Genomic DNA, 17,230 nt, shown 5'->3' on the forward strand with positions numbered 1-17,230 from the left:
GTCTAGGATCCAGTTCAGATCACACATTGCCTTTAGTTGTTACCTCTCTGCAGCCACCTTTGATGTCCTTTAATCTTTGTCCTTCATGACACTAAGATTTTTAAGAGTGAAGCCCACTTACTTAGTAGAACGTCCTTCAATTTGGGATTGTCAGGTTATGGGTTTGTAGTGCAGAAGCAGTGGTCCAGAGTCCAGCACACCGTGAGGCATGGCCTTTGGCTCCCTCATGAGTGATGTTGACTTTAGTTACTTGTTAACCCAGACTTTAAAGCAAAAGAGAAACCCATGCTTGCCTTTTTAATATAAACGGGATGATACATGCGCCTTCTGTTAGTGCAGACTTTTTGTATTCCTTTATTCCTGGCCCACCTTTTTTGCCACACTGGACCCCTACTCTCCATGATGCTGATAGTTTTGTGTGTACTAACAGTACAGGAGCCCCTTAGACCCAGGCCAGAAAGGCCCCTGTTCTGAGCCAGGCAACCTACTCTGTCCCCTGTCTGACCATGTCCCTTTGTACTAGATGAGGGAGGTCCCAGGGGCTAAGAGGATGGCTGGTCAGCCCTGCTGGTGCACTGCCCCTCTTCCCGCACTGCTCTCAATATTGGAATTACCTGCCCAAATCCCTTTGAACCTGATTCCAGAGTCTGGGGGCCTATTCCTTAGTGCATCATTAAAACCTTTTTAAAAAATTCTTTTTATTTTTTGGCTGTTCCTTGCAGCATATGAGATCTTAGTTCTCCAACCAGGATGGAACCTGCATCCCCTGCAGTTGGATGTGCGGAGTCCTAACCGTTGGACCACCAGGGAAGTCGCTCAGTGCATGCCTTGAGGGCAGTCCTGCCTAGGCTTGCGGTGGCCACGGAGCCGTGGAGGCATGGGATGTGTGGGTGTACGGGTGACGGTGGCCATCCACATGCCACCATTTACAAGCTCCACCCCCCCCCCCCCCACCGGCAGGAATGAGAGGGCAGCAGGACAGAGGGCTTGGAGGCCTTCCAGGTCGTTATGAAAAGTATTTGTGGAGGCACGTGAATAGAATGTGTTTTATTTAACAGTATATTGATCTATGAACATTTTAAGTAACTAGACTTGCTGTGTGGACCAGTATTCTTTTGCCCTTGGCCCCGTAACTTAGGGGAGACCTCTTTACAGATGTGTGTATGTGTACACGCACATTCTATGTATCAGCACGCACCTATTCATCATCCTTTTGTAAATATTGGCCTCATTCTGTGCACTCTTCTTTTGAGTGTCTCCTGGAAACTCCCCCTGGTCGTCTGCTGAAGGTCTGGTTCATCCTTTGGCTCCTTGGGTGGCGTCCTGAGTGCAGGCGCACTGACTTACTCAGCATTCGTCTACTGAGAGGCGTCCGCCGTACCTGATGCTGTGAACGACGCTGCCGCCAGCATTCCTGTGAGCTTTCACAGATGACTAAATTGTACCCACCATTCACTCTTTAAATCTTCAAGATTACCATGAATCTTTTCTGAATTAAAAAATAAAGAGAAACGCATGGTTTTATACTGTAGACATTCTCTTTGATCTCACCTGCCAGAAATAGCTGCCATTACTTCTGGAGTATATTTTTCCAGGCTCTCTCTCTAGGCATGTGCCAACACCTCCATGGAATATTCTTAACAGAAATGGACTCATGAATACACCTCTGCAGCTTTCTCACTGGTGACCTTGCATCGCCGTGTTCAGTGTCCTTCCTTATCACCGCGGCTCACTCTGGAGCATCCCAGACTTGAGTTGACTCACCCTGCCTTTTGTGTGTTTTTCCTGCTCTCTCTATCCCCTCAGTGTAGCCATTTTTCAGTCCCCATATTTCTAGGAACTTGCTTTTTATTTCTAATCATATAGCCCAGCATCACGTGCATTAAACCACTTTCCCTCATTATTTCCTTTCCTGGAAATGTTTCTGGCATTTCCCTCAGTTACTTGGTTCCTGGCTTCCAAGTCTCCTTTCCTTTGGCTCTTCTCTCGCCTTCGGTCCTTATATCTGGGCTGTCACCGAGACACGGTTTAGGTTAGGACACCATTGGACGGTCATCTAGTCTTCCTCCTTCTCACTCCCCACATCGTATGCTGGTGAGTTTTCGTAACTGCCCTTTGTCCTGTTCAGACTTCCTGGTGAAGGTATTTAAGATTCTGCTTCCATTTCTCTCCTCCTTCCTCTTGCACTATTCCTCCCCTCCCACCCAGGAGGCCTTTGTCTAGCCAAACTGACTCATTTGCTGTGTCCCCCGAGCTTGTCTGGGACTCATCTCTTTCCTGGCTATCCCCCTGCCGTCCTGAAGTGCCCCCTTGATTCCTGCTGGTGGTACTTGCTGATGGGGTGGATGGATGCTCCTAATAACCCTAACACAACACTGTCTACCACCCTCTGTGGAGGTTCATTGACCCAGGCGGTGTGCCCTTTGTATTCTCAGAGCAGAGCTCCATGGAACAGACCTCTCCCACGCACTCGCACCTGCCCCCATGCTGCGTGCAGGGAGTCCTGTCAGCTCCCTAAAGAAGTCCTTCCTCCAAGGACATCGAGGGCTGGGCGTGGGGGTGCCCATCGTGGAGAGTCAGGGGCTCTTCTTGCCCCACCTTTGATGAATGGAAACCTTTGACCCTCTGGAGACGTGCTTTCCTCGGACATTATTTCCCTAATCTGTGGATTACAGTTGGACCCCCCGCATGACCTTCTAAGCCTTTTCTACTTCTGTAAAATGGGTGACTCCCTTTAGGAAGCTGCTGGCATGAAGCCAGGAGTATAGTAACCTGAGAAGCCTCAGGTCATCAGGAAGACAGCTCTCCCATCAGCGGAAAGAAGGCTTGCAGGTATAAGCTCTGGAAAAGCTCTGTGTTGGAGGAGCCCCAATGGGACGTGGGGTGCTTGTCAAATGCGAGTTGGGGGTCCACAGGCCTGGGGCAGCCACCTTCTCCCTTGACCTTAACTTCTTTTCCATCCTCCTGTGATTCAGCTAGGTCAGCCTCTGCATGGTCCTTACAAAGATCAGAGTTAAAGCCACTATGATTCCCTATTCTAGGTCAAGAGCTGTGTCTTCTGAGGACTTAAGAGACAAGCCTCTGCCTCGAAAGGTAAGCAAATCATCAGAGTTGGTAATGGGAGGGGTATTCCAGAGCTGCCAGACAGCATCCACATCTGTTGATTATCAGGTTATCAGCCTCCGCACCAGGGGTTGCAAGCTTAGATATTTACAAAATGTTGATAACTTAAGTCTAAGCTGCAGTAGGCTGGTTTTGCCTTTTGAAGCACTTCATGGGCCAAATGCAATAAATCTGAGGTCACCGATCTGTAGTATCTACTTGGACTCTACTTAATTTTGTCCAGCCACGTTGCGATAACGGTGGGGTGGGCTGTACAGAGTATTATCAAGTCAGATGAGTATGCAGTGTCCATTGTGTGCGTGGGGCTGGGAAAAGACAACTAGTGTAGATTAAATGAGGATAAATTTAAAATGCCCCGGCCTTCCAAGAGCCCACTTTGGTACTTCGCTGGGGGTATAGTGGTTAAGAATCCGCCTTTCAGTGCAGGGGATGTGGGTTGGTTGGATCCCTGGTCGGGGAACTAAGATCCCATATGTCATGGGGTAACTAAACCTGCGTGTCACAACTACTGAGCCCATGCGCCCAAGGGCTGGTGCTCCACAACTAGAGAGGCCCCTGTGCTCCCAAACAAAGAGGCCGTGTGCAGCAGGGAAGACCCAGTGCAGCCAAAAATAAATAAATAAAGAGCTCACTGTGAGATGGAGAGATATAACAGTTCTCATGGATTGTGTGATACAATGTGGTGGGGCTTCACGTGTGTTCAGATGTCATTTTGTCTCACTACAACCCTGCAAGGTGGGTATTAGGGAGAGAGAGTCTCTCTGTGGCTCAGAGAAGTGAGGTAATAAGCCCACACTAAATGAGCCTGGGAGCCAGGCAGAATCCTAGTCCAGAGATCTGGGACTCTACCGTCATGTTTCCCACCATGCCTTGCTGCTACATGTATGGACAGGCATGCACAGGAGTCATGTATGCATGGCAGATAGGAACAAAGAATTTGGGAGCACAGAGGTGGCGGTGATGACTCTCACCTGAAAGTCACTGAGGAGCTCCTCGGAGGAGGTGCATTTGAGCCAGACTTTGAAGAATGGGTGTGACTTCACCTCTGGAATTGATGGTCTGTGTCGCAGATAGGGAAAGACGCGAGTAGATGTGGAATGTTGGCTGTGATTGTGGGGTGGTGGAGAGCAGTTTGTGTGCCTGGGCTGGGGTGTGTGCAATGAAACTAGAAGCAGGTCAGAGCTGCATGGCAAAGGGCTTTGAGTGCCATGCTCAGGAGTTGATGGGGATGATGGGAGTAATCTGGAAAGCGTCAGCTGGGGTCAAGTCATGATCAGACTTGCCTTCCAGAAAGAAGATTGGCTCCAGTGTTGGGCAGTGGATTGGAAGGGAAGAACAAACTCTGGTCCCAGTTGGGGAAGGGCACAGCACTTGTCCCAGCAGAAGGCTAGGGCTTAAGTTGGGCCAGGGGTCGGGGAGGGGAAGGTTTAGATGTAGGAACTGGATTACAGTAAGAGGCAATATGAAGGTCAGTAAGAATGCAAGGGAGGCAGAGGTGCTGGGATGTCTAATCTGGCGGCTGCATGGCTGGTGAGAGAATTAACCAGCTCTTCTGCTGGGCTCCATGAAGGCAGGTCTCCACTCTGTTCACTGGTGTGTTCACAGTGTCTGGGACTCAACAAATGTGCATAGACCCTGAGTGAATGAGGGCAAGTTCACAGTTGGATTTGCAGGTGGATGAGCTCTGTGGTTGGTGCACTTGGCATAGTGAGAGTGAGTAATCCAACCTCTGCTTGTCTTTGACTTTCTGGACCGATGTCTCCTTGACTGCCCAGCACCCAGAGCAGTGTATTTCAGTGGGCAACACTCAACAGTTATCACATAGTCCACACCTGGAGTCTTCTGGGAGAGGCAGCCTTTGATGACCTGAGCCTCCAGTAACCTGAAACAATGTGCTAAGTGTCAAAATGAGTCTCGTGTAGGGGCTGCAGAGCAGAAGTGTTGTGGAGGGCTGGGGAAGGCTAGGTAGGGGATGTGGGAAGGTGAGCAGGAGGAGGAAGAAGCTGAGAGTCCCTGATGGCAGGGACTACGTGAGCTGGGCTGTGTGTGCAGGTGATCTGATCTGACCTGGCGTGTCTGGTCTGGTCAGGACAAGATCGTGATAGCTGTGGAAGATGGAGCTGGACTCCTTGGGGTCTTGAATTCCGACCACTGAAGATGTGGAACTATATAGATACCAAACTGAAGCACCTTATAAATTAGAGTCCTGTGATGTGTGGGTGGGATCTTGGCTGTGGGCACTAACCTCTAAGCCTCAATCACAGCACATCTGTAAAAGAGGAGCAACAGTTAACTCCCCAGAGTCAGGGGATGCAGTCAAACCTTCCTTGGACTTCTTAGGGCTAAAAGTGGCTCAGACCTACTTGTTTGCATCAGTAAGTAACACACCATAACACTACGTACCCCACAGATGTTCTCTTTCAATAGATGTGCTTAAAGCTGTTCGGCTCTGGAAGTCACCCCTCTCAGAGCCTGGTTCTTGTCATCATCTGCGTTCCAGGTGTCCTTCGCAGGTGGACCCAGGAAGAGCAAAGAGGGTCTCAGCTCCCCAGCACCATCCATCTCTGTTAGCCAGACGTCTGACTTCCAGTATGAATCTCAGCTGTTCACTGAGGCACACCTGGCTGAGATGGAGAAGACGTTTCAAAGTGAGGTCAACTCAACTGGAGGTGAGGCTATGTCATGGGCCCAGCCTTTGGCCTCTGCATAGGGTGGGACCCAGGACCCAGCCTGGGCAGAGGGTGCAGGCTGCATAAGCATTTTTGCATCCTGTATGTCCTTTAAAACTTTTCATCATTATGCTCTGTGAGTATTGTAAGCCCAGTAGAGGCTATTTGGGACCGAGGGAAAAAATACCCCTGATCTAGACACTTAGGTAACCACTGTCAGCATTTCAGCATGTTTGCACTGAACAATTTCATATGCATGACTTCCTGTCTATTGCTGTGTAACGGTATTTCTACAGAATTCATGGCTTAAATCAGCCCACGTTTACTATCTCACCATTTCAGTGAGTCAGGAATCTGGGCAGAGTTTAGCTGGCTCCTCTGCTCAGGGTCTCACTAGGCTGTGATCAAGGAGTCAGCTGGGGCTGCAGTATCAACTAGGCTTGATTGGGAAGGATTCACTTCTTTTTTTAAAAAAAATATTTTATTTATTTATTAGGCTATACTGGGTCTTAGTTGTGGCATTTGGGATCTTTAGCTGAGGCGTGTGAACTCTCAGCTGCAGCACCTGAGATCTTTAGTTGGGACATGTGGGATCTAGTTCTCTGACCAGCGATCGAACCCAGGCCCCCTGCCTTGGGAGGTGTGGAGTCTTAGCCACTGAACCATCAGGGAAGTCCTTGTGAAAGATCCACTTCTAAGTTTATGCAGGTTGTTGGCTGAATTCAGTTTCTTGAAGCTACAGGACGAAGGGCTCTCATTTTGTCCTGGCTATTGGAGGGCAACTGTCTTCAGCTCTTAGAGCTGCCCGGTTCCTGGCCCTCTGGGACTCACCAACAAGGCTGACTTCAACACTCAAGCCAGGCAGGGAGGTAGAAAATCAGCATGAGGTGAGCTGCCATCACATAGTCCTGCGCACACAGTCGCATATAGCCTGTCACCTTTGCCGTCTTCCGTTGGTCAGAAGCGTAGGTTCCACCACACTCAGCGGGGGGTGAATGCTAGGAGGTCTGGGTCACCTTCAGTCTCTTTGCCCCAGATGACTACGTGTGTTTTCACATGTCTGTAACCATACTTTAATTTCACACCCTCCTTTTTCTCTTAATGTTAATTTCTTAAGAGTTTTTTTTTTCATATGTTATGTGATCTGCTGAACCATCATTAGCAGTGAATGCAAGGGCTCCACTGGTTGACTAAGCCATTTCCCTAAATGAAACATTTAGTTTTTTTTTAAACATTTGTTTATTTGTTGTGGCTCTTGGCGTCTCTGTTGCCTCATACGGGATCTTTCCTGGCGGTGCATGGACCCTCTAGTGGTGTGCACTAGAGGGTCCGTGGAGCACACAGATCCTGGAGTACACAGTCTCAGCAGTTGCAGTGCATGGGCTTACGACATATGGGATATTAGTTCCCTGACCAGGCACTGAACCCATGTCCCCTGCATTGCAAGAAGGATTCTTAACTACTGGACCACCAGGGAAGTCCCCAACTTTTAGATTTTTACCAAGTTTAAATAACATTGTGAAGAACATCCTTTGTACATAAGTTTTTGTTTGTTTGTTTTTTTTCTTTTCAGAGCTTGAATTTTCCCCTTGGGAAAATACACATAAAGCTTACTTATTATTCCTACTGGAGTTCTTTAAGGCATCTTTATTTCTATCCAGTAGACTCGGAGCACCAATGCTGGGGCCATGGCTACTTGCCCCGTCAGTTTGAGTTTGACAGCCACACTGTGATGTGGGCAGGAAGGGTAACAAATGGCCTGTTTATAAAGAGCAGAGTGAGGCTGGGGAGGGACCGTTTGTGTCTGACCTGAAGCTGAGATGCTTCCTCCTCTGAGCTCTTTGGGTGTTGGTGTTTGGCGGCCAGGAGGCGCCACCCCTGTCTTGGAGGACCCGACAATCACAGTTTTGGCCACAGGTTTTATTGCATTTTGTTTTGAACAGGTGATATATTCACACAGGTCAAAATTTAAAAAGTGCCATCACCTCTCCCTATTTTTGAAGTAGACTACTATTTTTTTTTAACAATAACAGTAAAAATAACAGTATTTTTACAATGCTGATCCTAGGGAATGTATTAAGGGTAGCCAGGCTTCCCTGGTGGCTCAGATGGTAAAGAATCTGCCTGCAATGCAGGAGACCTGTGTTCGATCCCTGGGTCAGGAAGATCCCCTGGAGAAGGAAATGGCAACCCACTCCAGTATTCTTGTCTGGACAGAAGAGCCTGGCAGGCTACATACAATCCATAGGGTCGCAAAGAGTTGGACACGACTGAGCGACTCTCATTCCCTCCCTCCCTCCCTCCCTCCCTCCCCAGGGACATGATATTTTCACTTTTGTGCTCCAAGAGCTATTTTTAAAAATTGTGTATTTATTTAGCTGTGTCAGGTCTTAGTTGAGTCATGCAGGATCTTTCCTGGCGGCACACAGACTCTCTCAAGTGGTGTCAGATGGGCTTCAGAGCACGCAGCCTTCAGGAGTTGCAGCATGTGGGCCTCGTTGCTCCTCGGCTGGTGGAATCTTAGTTCCCCAACCAAGGATTGAACCCATGTCCCCTGTGTTGCAAGGTAGATTCTTGACCACTGGACCACAAGAGCTATTAATGAACCATTTGTTCATTATACGTGTGAGCTTGGGTGAGTGTTTCTTTTTAGCAGCAATGTGCAGGGGACCTGACTGGTTCCCACAGTGTACCCATCCTTTCCAGGACACCTTTGTGTCTAGTCTCTTCTTATATTCAACAGTTTTTTTCAGTTCAGTTCAGTCGCTCAGTCATGTCCCACTCTTTGCGACCCCATGAACCGCAGCACGCCAGGCCTGCCTGTCCATCACCAACTCCTGGAGTCCACCCAAACCCATGTCCATTGAGTCGGTGATGCCATCCAACCATCTCATCCTCTGTCGTCCCCTTCTCCTCCTGCCCTCACTCTTTCCCAGCATCAGGGTCTTTTCAAATGAGTCAGCTCTTCGCATCAGGTGGCCAAAGTATTGGAGTTTCAGCTTCAACATCAGTCCTTCCAATGAACACCCAGGACTGATCTCCTTTAGAATGGACTGGTTGGATCTCCTTACAGTCCAAGGGACTCTCAAGAGTCTTCTCCAACACCACGGTTCAAAAGCGTCAATTCTTTGGCACTCAGTCCAATTCTTCTATTATAGTCTTCTATTATAATTCTTCTATTCTTCTTTATAGTCCAACTCTCACATCCATACATGACCACTGCAAACACCATAGCCTTGACCAGACGGACCTTTGTTAACAAAGTAATGTCTCACTTTGTAATATGCTCTCTAGGTTGGTCATAACCTTCTTTCCAAGGAGTAAGTGTCTTTTAATTTCATGGCTGCAATCACCATCTGCAGTGATTTTGGAGCCCAGAAAAATAAAGTCTGACACTGTTTCCATTGTTTCCCCATCTATTTCCCATGAAGTGATGGGACCAGATGCCATGATCTTAGTTTTCTGAATGTTAGCTGTTTTTAAGGAGAAGAATATGAAAATAATACGGCAGTGAACAATATATATAGGTTCTTAAACAGCAGTGAAAGGACTCTCCCTGTAGTGCTGTCAAGAGGAGTTTGTTCATTAATTCTGCACAAAGGCATTTTGACTGCCAGCTCTTCCCCGAGGGGATGGCTCTGAGCTCGTGGGCTGACGTCTGTCTGATACACAGAGGGACCGTTACGTGTCACTCAAACGTGTAAAGCTCTTGGCAATCACTTCAGATGAGCAGGCTGGATCTTTCTTTAAGCACGGCACCTTTTCGTTCAGCCTTTCATTTGTTCCTCAATCTAGCCATAAGCGATGACAGTTGTCACTGTAGCACAGAGCTGGTTGTTTCATGAGGAGCACGGAGCAGGGTGAGAGCATGACCCCAGATTGCTGGGAATGGCTCGGTGCCACCACTCACCAGCTATGTGACCTTGGGCTCACAGCCCACCTCTTTGTGTCACAGTTTCCTCATGCCCTGCCCCCCAGCCCCCACCCCCCACCCCCTGCCACCATCAGCCAGTCAGTGTGAATAAACTCAGATGATACTGGTACTCAGTCATCATCATCACATCCCCCAGGGCTGAAGGAAACACTCAGGGAACAAACATCTGCTTCACGTAAGGACTCGGTCATGGAGGGATCAGGCTTAGCCCTGTACTCCCTGAGCTCACGGCCAGGGTGGTAATGAGGAAGGTCAGGGGGCAGCAGAACCAGGCAGGGTGGTGTGCCACCTCCTTAGAGAGTCTCTGGGAAAAGGCTTCCCTGTGGAGGAACCAGGCAGCACAAAGGCCTTGAGGTGACATGGTGGCTGCAGCAGAGAATGAAAGGGACAGTGGTGGGAGGTAAGGTCCTAGAGAAGAGCCTTCAGGCCTAGGTGAGAGTTCCACCTCGGCCTGAAGTGCTTTTTTAAGTGCTTTTTAGAAGCACTTAAATAAATGTTTCTATTTATTTTTTTGGCTGCAGTGTGTCTTAGCTGTGGCACTGGGTATCTTTACTTGCGGTATGTGGGATCTAGTTCCCTGACCAGTGATCAAATCGAGGCCCCCTGCACTGGGAGCTGGACCAGCAGGGAGCACCCCATAGAGTGCGCTTTTTAAAGACCGTGATTATTTTTTAAAAACCTAGACAGGAGTAATTGACCCATCTGCAGACAGATTTCCTTGTAGCCACAAAACCCAGCAGGGGAAAAGGATTTGGTTCTTGTCCTTCTGTTCCTTGCTTCTCTCCCCTTTCCATCTTTCTCTCCAGCCCAACGTCGCATTTTAATTGCCTCTAAAAGATGCACATCTCTTGTCCCTCTATAGCTTTGGATTTATTTATGTCTCTTTGTTGCCATTGTTGAAGTTTTTCTCCTTTCCTATTTATTTATTTATGAGTTTTCATCAGTTTTCTTTGTCTCAGTGCCTGGTCTGTCTTATTTGCTCAGAAATGGGATCTGATCTTGGATCTGATCTTTTTTAGTACCCGTCCCCCCTCACTGCCCTGGGGCCACCACAGTGCTCTCATGCAGCAGGTGTGGAGCCAGGATTTGTGGGTGATTGAATGTTGAACAGATAAGATGGAAAAGATGACCCAGCAGCGTGACCCTCTGTGTGCCCAACCCCCCGCCCCCCAACACCCAGAAGTCCAGGAACACTGTGGCTGGTGATGGGGCCAGGGGACTTGCAATGAAGAGGATGGTGTTCTCCCTTCTCTTTCTTGAAGCCCTGGACATGAAAACTTTCATTAAGGCTGTGAAGAAGATTCTGAGCAATATGTCAGAAGAGATGCTGGAGGCGCTGTTTTTGAAGGTGGACTTGAACTGTAACGGCTTCATCACCTGGGTGAGGAGGGCGCCCCTGCTGCCTCAGAGAGCTGGGGGAGGCTGGGAGGCATGGGCCGTGGCTGGTCAGAGGGGCACAAGGAGGGCTGAGGATCTGGGGGGCAGATTCTGGGGGACTTTCTGGGTAGAGGGAACACTTGGAGTCTTCAAGGGGGCCCTGTTGAGACTCCTGAGAGCTGGACTCGTTGCAGCTTGTTCCCCTCGGGGGGACAGGAGAGTGTGTAACAAAGGCTGGTGACCCCTGCATGAGGCCGGCTATGCCCCCAGTGGTGAGCAGCAGAGGCCTCCAGCTGTCATGTAACGCTCCTGCACACCGGCCTCCCATTTGGCTAAGGGGGTTCCCGCCAGTGCCACAACCATCTCCTGGCCCTTGATGCTCACTCATTTAACAGTGCCTGTTAAATCACAAAATGTCAGAGTTTTAGAGCATATTTATAATAACGCTACTTCCTGCCCCAATTTTAAATGTTCTACAATGAGCATATACAACATTTAACAATGCAGAACACAGTAAAGTACAGAAAAAATCAGTCTGATGTATTGATGTAGCCATGCTGACAACGCCAACTGGCATTTGTAGCCGATATAGACCTAAGCAGTCTAAATATCATTATACTCAAACCTCGCAGGAACCCTACGGGGTAGGTGCTGGTAACGTACCTCTATTTGACAGACTGGGAAACTGAGGCAAGAGAAGAATAAACTGGCCCGAGCTTACAGAGTTACTTTAGCTGAGTCAGTCTTCAGACCTAGGGATTTTCCTCCAAGAGTCCATGTGTAGTCAGCTCTGTCACACCTCCCCCCAAGCATGGATGTGCATTCTGTTTTTATATGCGGTTTTTGCTTTCATTTCTTTTTTTAAATTTACTTTTAATTGGAAGATAATTGCTTTTCAACGTTGTGTTGGTTTCTGCCACACAACAATGTGGATCAGTCATGAGTATACATATGTCCCTTCCTTCTTGAACCTCCACTGCCCATTTCTCTTAACATTCTATAACAAACATGTTTCTAGCACTCTGTCATCTACACCATGATCTTTCTTCATAGCTCCCTGTCTCTTGTTACGGCTTCACCTGGTGGTCCGCTCTGGCCTTGGCCGTATTTTCATGAGGCTGCTCAATAGAGCCTAGAGGTGCCCTTGTGGCTTACGGGTGCTTCTCTGCTATTGACTTGACATATGAGCTGGGGCAACGCATCTATACTTATGTGGGCCTCAGTCTTATTATCTGTACAGTGGGAGGAATGAAGGGACTCTGAGGAGATGCCAGCTGTGGAGCGAGGTGAGGATCATTTGCTTACAGAATGAGATAAGGTGGGAGGTACTGTTGTGCCGTCTTCACTTACATGTGCAAATAGGCCCTCTGCACAGTGTAGATCCAAGAACAGCACCAGTGCTTGGTGGCCTCCCTCCACCAGAGCCTCCAGGGGCTCCCAGAGACCCTTGGAAGGGGCTGGGGAGAAGGGGAAGGCCCTGGAAGCCGGTGCTTGGTTTGGCCGACACCCACCTGCTGGCGCTTCTTCCCGAGGCAGCAGGAGTACGTGGACTACGTGATGCGCGAGTTCCAGGGGAAGGAGAAAATGATGAGGGGCCAGTACCGCCTACGCTTCCACCTTCCCATGAGGATCATCCCCCTGTAAGGAGCCTCTCCCTGGGCTGAAGGGTGTGTCTGGACAAGGCTGGGGCCGGCCTGCACCCGCGCCCCTTCCTGAGCCCCCTCTCCATCTCTAAGCACTAGAGTTGTGGCTGGATACACTTTTATTTTGCAGTTTTCATCACAAGCCCACTCTACTTGCCTTCCGTGGGCTGTTTTTCCCTTAAAAGAACATCTATTCCCTATCTTGTCTGGCCTGTCCCATCATGAGGGAGCTGACTCACTATTTCACAGGTTAAACTTCTGACTCTGGGGTCCCCGCATCACCCCAGCATCATTCGTGGGTCTCTTTCCTTTCTGCCCACCATTGTTAGTGGTGACAGTCCCCTGGGGGAGAGGCAGAGCCCGCATCTCAAGGAGCGAGCTTCTCGGGGTACCGGTGTGGGAAGCTTGTCTGTCCTCTGGGCATTTTTCCGCTTTGGCCTGGGCTCCCCTCTCATCACCTTCCACAGGAATCATGGGTGTGAGATCGTGAAAGTGGAGTTCTTAGTCCAGCGGCTCAAGAAGATTGGCCATTTCCTGACTGTCACCAAGGACGGCATCCTGCAGTTCTGGTCGGAATCCTTCATGCTGACCAGCTCCTTCAGGGTGAGCGGGGCCCACACGGGTGGTTGAAGAGCCTCTGCCTTCACGCCCAGCAGGCTCCTCCTCTGGGCCTGTGGGCTAGGCATCCGTGCTTGCTCTTGGGGGCAGGTCTGGCTTTCCTGTGGGGCCATGAGCCTCACGCTTCTCTTCTGAGACTAGGATTCCACCTGGATGTCCACTGCACTTGTATGCCCAACAGACACCCTAAACCCACTTGGTCCAAATTGACTGTAATTGTAGCCTACCTTGTCCACCAAACTTCCTTGTCCTGTACCCCCAAGGCAGTGAATGGCATCACCATCCACCAAGGTTCTTGTGATCAACCTCCTGTCCCTGTCCCACCCACTCCACCACCAAGTCCTGCTGGTTCAAATCTTCTGCTTGGACCAGGGAGGAAGTCACAGTGACTATGAACATGGGCCTTGGAGCCCAACTGCCAGGCGTAGATGCTGCCTGACTGCAGCATCTCTCAGCTGTGTGACCCCGGAAGTGACTACAGCGCCCTCCATGTAGCAGTTTCCCCATCTGTCAAGTAGGCTTAGTAATAGTACCCCCTACACACAGGGCTGCCAGGAGAATTTCATGACATAACCCATGCCTGGTGCTTGGAGTAGGGCAAGGTACACAGTAAACACCTGACCAACATAAGCTGACATTGTCATCATCACGGTCGTCTGAGCCGTCGGCTCCCAGCCCAGTGCGGTGAATGATAAAACGCTCAGGAACACCCGCTGTGGACTTGGCATTGCCAGGCCAGTCCAGCCTCCTCCAGCAGATGAGGAAGGCTGCTCTTCAGGGGAGGCTGAGTGAGCATGCTGTGTGCCTGCAGAGCGTTTCCTAGTTGCATCAGGGGTCACGTCATCCTTTGGGCTGGGAGGATTCTGGGGCATCCCCCATCCCCGGTGGCTGATGGAGGGACCTGAGGCCTGGAGTTCCAGGAACTCGCTCAGCTGCTCCTGGTAATTTGTCCCTGTGTTCCTGAGGCTGGGGTTTCTGGCACATTCCACCCTCTTTTTCTCTTGTGTGCTTATTGGGGGAACACATTATAGCCTGAGATTCTGCTTGTGGCTCCTACTTGGTCACCTCGGCACTCCCAAGGGCCATAGCCTGGGAGGGCCAAAGAGGACAGAGGGAGGCTCCTGTAGAGGGCCGCAGATGTGGGCCTCCTTCCCTGAGGGGCTGCTTGGGCAAGTGGATGTTGGCAAGAGTGAGCCGCCAAGCACCGGCCTCATACACTCACTTAGGTCCACAGTCGTCCAGACTGAAAGCCCCAGAGTCTGGGCTTCACTTACCAACTGTGCAAGCTTGGGCAAGTCTCTGAGACTTCCCAGGGGTCCATTTCTAGTCTGAACACCAGCATGTGTGTGTGTGTGTGTGTGGTGGGGCGGTAGAGGGGGTGATGGGCGTTACCATCACCTCCATTGTGTGTGGGTGAGACCCTAGCCTGGTGCCAGAGAGGGGCTTCTGGGGCCCTGGTCCAGTGTCCTTACCACCTCTGCTGTCAGTGCAGGCCCCTGCTCTTGGTGCTCTGGGTTCTGATGGGACAGTTCAGAGCCTGCGTGGCATTATTCAGGGAGTAAAATGCAAGTTCCTCCTCTTCCCTGGACAGTGCAGCTCATTTCTGCTGACCCATCTTTGCACGGGTGTCCCCCGCCGGGAATGCCAGCTCAGGTTCTGTCTGTGTAAGAGTTGTGCGAGGCTGGCACCAGGGCGGGAGGCACCCCTGCCTGGCCCAGCTCCCCCTGATGCCAGGCAGCACTCAGATGCTTTATTTGTCATGGTTCCATTCATTCCTCACAACCTGACAGGTCGGTTTCTCGTTAATAAGCCAGGTGACACTGGCAGATGGTAAACAAGATTCAGGCAAAACAAACAGAATGAATACCAATGTTAGGTGTCAATTATATCTCAGTAAAAATCGGAGAAAAAAGATTCAGGCATAGAGGGGCAGGTGTGGAAAAGTCAGTTTCCCTGTCTCTCTCCGACTCTAATTCTGTTCACTGGAGGCAACTGCTGTGACCAGTTTGGGGGTGCTCCTCCATGGACAGCCTGTACACACACCCCACCTTTCTTTCTAAATACACAAGTGGTAGCACATTAGAATGCTGCTTTTCACCTCACTTTTTCACTTAATAATAGATCTTGGTAACTATTCTGCCTTGTATGTACACAGCTCCCTCGCTCCTAATGTCTGGGCAGCAGTTGGTGTGTGGGTTTATGTAGGGCGTCCTTTCCAGGCAACGTCTGGTCTGTTGCTATCATAGCTGGGCAGCAGTGCCCGTTCCTGTTTACGCTTCTCTGTGAATACCTGCAAACACATCCTTAGATGCCTCTTGGAAATGGATCCCAGGATCACAAACTGCACAGTTAAAACTTGGATGAGCTTGTCAAACTGCTCTAAAAAGGGGTTGTGAGGCTAAGTGTTCTGTAAGCCCAATTTGTTTTTTTGTTGTTGTTCAGTGCTCAGTCATGTCTGACTCTTTGTGACCCTATGGACTGCAGCATGCCAGGCTTCTCTGTCCTTCACTATCTCCCTGAGTTTGCTCAGACTCATGTTCACTGAGTCGGTGATGCCATCCAACCATCTCATCCTCTGTTATCCCCTTCTCCTCCTGCCTTCAGTCTCTCCCAGCATCAGGGTCTTTTCCAACAAGTTGGCTCTTTACATCAGATGGCCAAAGTATTGGAGCTTTAGATTCAGCATCAGTCATACCAATAAATGCTGCTGCTGCTGCTGCTAAGTCGCTTCAGTTGTGTCCAACTCTGTGCGACCCCATAGACAGCAGCCCACCAGGCTCCCCCATATTCAGGGTTAATTTCTTTTAGGATGACTGATTGGATCTCCTTGTAGTTCAAGGGACTCTCAGGAGTCTTCTCCAACACCACAGTTCAAAAGCATCAATTCTTCGGCACTCAACCTTCTTTATGGGCCAACTCTCACATCCATACATGACTACTGGAAAAACCATAGCTTTGACTAGATGGACCTTTGTCGGCGCAGTGATGTCTCTGCTTTTTAATACACTACCTAGGTTTGTCATAGCTTTTCTTCCAAGGAGCAAGCATTTTACAGACATGGAAATTGGTTTTTAAATTGGAAGCTTATCCAAGGCCCACTATTGTAGTTCGTGGTAAGGCTGGGCTCCTTACCAGGTCTGTGCCTGGCTCTGGGGCCTCGGGGGACAGGAGAGGGTTTGTGGGGACCCTGTGCTCCTGTGCTCTCCCAGGTGAGCCGCCCCGGACCAGGTGTCCTCTGTCCCCCTCTGGCAGCTTTACCAGATCCAGCCGTCCCACAGCCAGCAGATGTGGGTCATCGACATGGTGTGTCTGCACAACATGAACCTGGTGGCCGTGGCGTCCACAGACCAGAAGATAGGTGAGTCCCCGCCACCCCACAGGCCCGCCCCCAGCCGCTGGCAGCCATGCATTGGCACTGGGAGAGATCTGTCGCTCAGCCAACCATGAGCTGGACTGGAGTCCCTGGGAGGATTGCTGGGTGGTGACTAGTGAGGCTGCTCACTGTCACCAGAGATGACCACCCCCTGCCTCTGGCCTAGGACACGGGTTTGGGTTCCCATGCGGGCCTACTCCTCTGTCTCTTCCCCAGAGTTCTTTGATATCAGTAGCCACAAATGTGCCCGGGTCTTCACCTTCACTGATCTGGACAGCTGCGTCCTGACCATGAACTACTGGTGAGTCTCCTGGGAGAGCGCTGCAGGGTCTCGGCAGCAGCCGCATCACTCAGTGGGGCTGGGGTCTCCAGAAAACCTCTCTGGAAGTGGCTCTGGAGTGACCCCACCCTCTGCGCCTGTGTCCTCTTTCCTCCAAGCCGCTCCTCTGTCAGGCCCCTCTTCGCGGTCACTCAGACCGCAGAGTCGTCATCG

The 17,230-nt window shown here is 50.2% G+C and overlaps 1 protein-coding gene across 1 annotated transcript in view; it reads left to right on the forward strand.

Annotated features, from left to right (window-relative positions):
* Positions 1-3,024: 3,024 nt before the first annotated feature.
* Positions 3,025-17,230, forward strand: part of EFCAB8 (EF-hand calcium binding domain 8) — a 47,254-nt gene continuing 33,048 nt past the window's right edge. The window contains exons 1-7 of the mRNA XM_070382025.1: positions 3,025-3,093; positions 5,624-5,792; positions 10,989-11,107; positions 12,640-12,743; positions 13,214-13,349; positions 16,617-16,722; positions 16,954-17,038. Of these exons, the coding sequence (XP_070238126.1) occupies positions 3,025-3,093; positions 5,624-5,792; positions 10,989-11,107; positions 12,640-12,743; positions 13,214-13,349; positions 16,617-16,722; positions 16,954-17,038 (788 nt within the window). The remainder of the gene's footprint in view (positions 3,094-5,623; positions 5,793-10,988; positions 11,108-12,639; positions 12,744-13,213; positions 13,350-16,616; positions 16,723-16,953; positions 17,039-17,230) is intronic.

This window comes from Bos mutus, chromosome 13, assembly GCF_027580195.1.
Source record: "Bos mutus isolate GX-2022 chromosome 13, NWIPB_WYAK_1.1, whole genome shotgun sequence".
In the NCBI taxonomy this organism is placed as follows: domain Eukaryota; kingdom Metazoa; phylum Chordata; class Mammalia; order Artiodactyla; family Bovidae; genus Bos; species Bos mutus.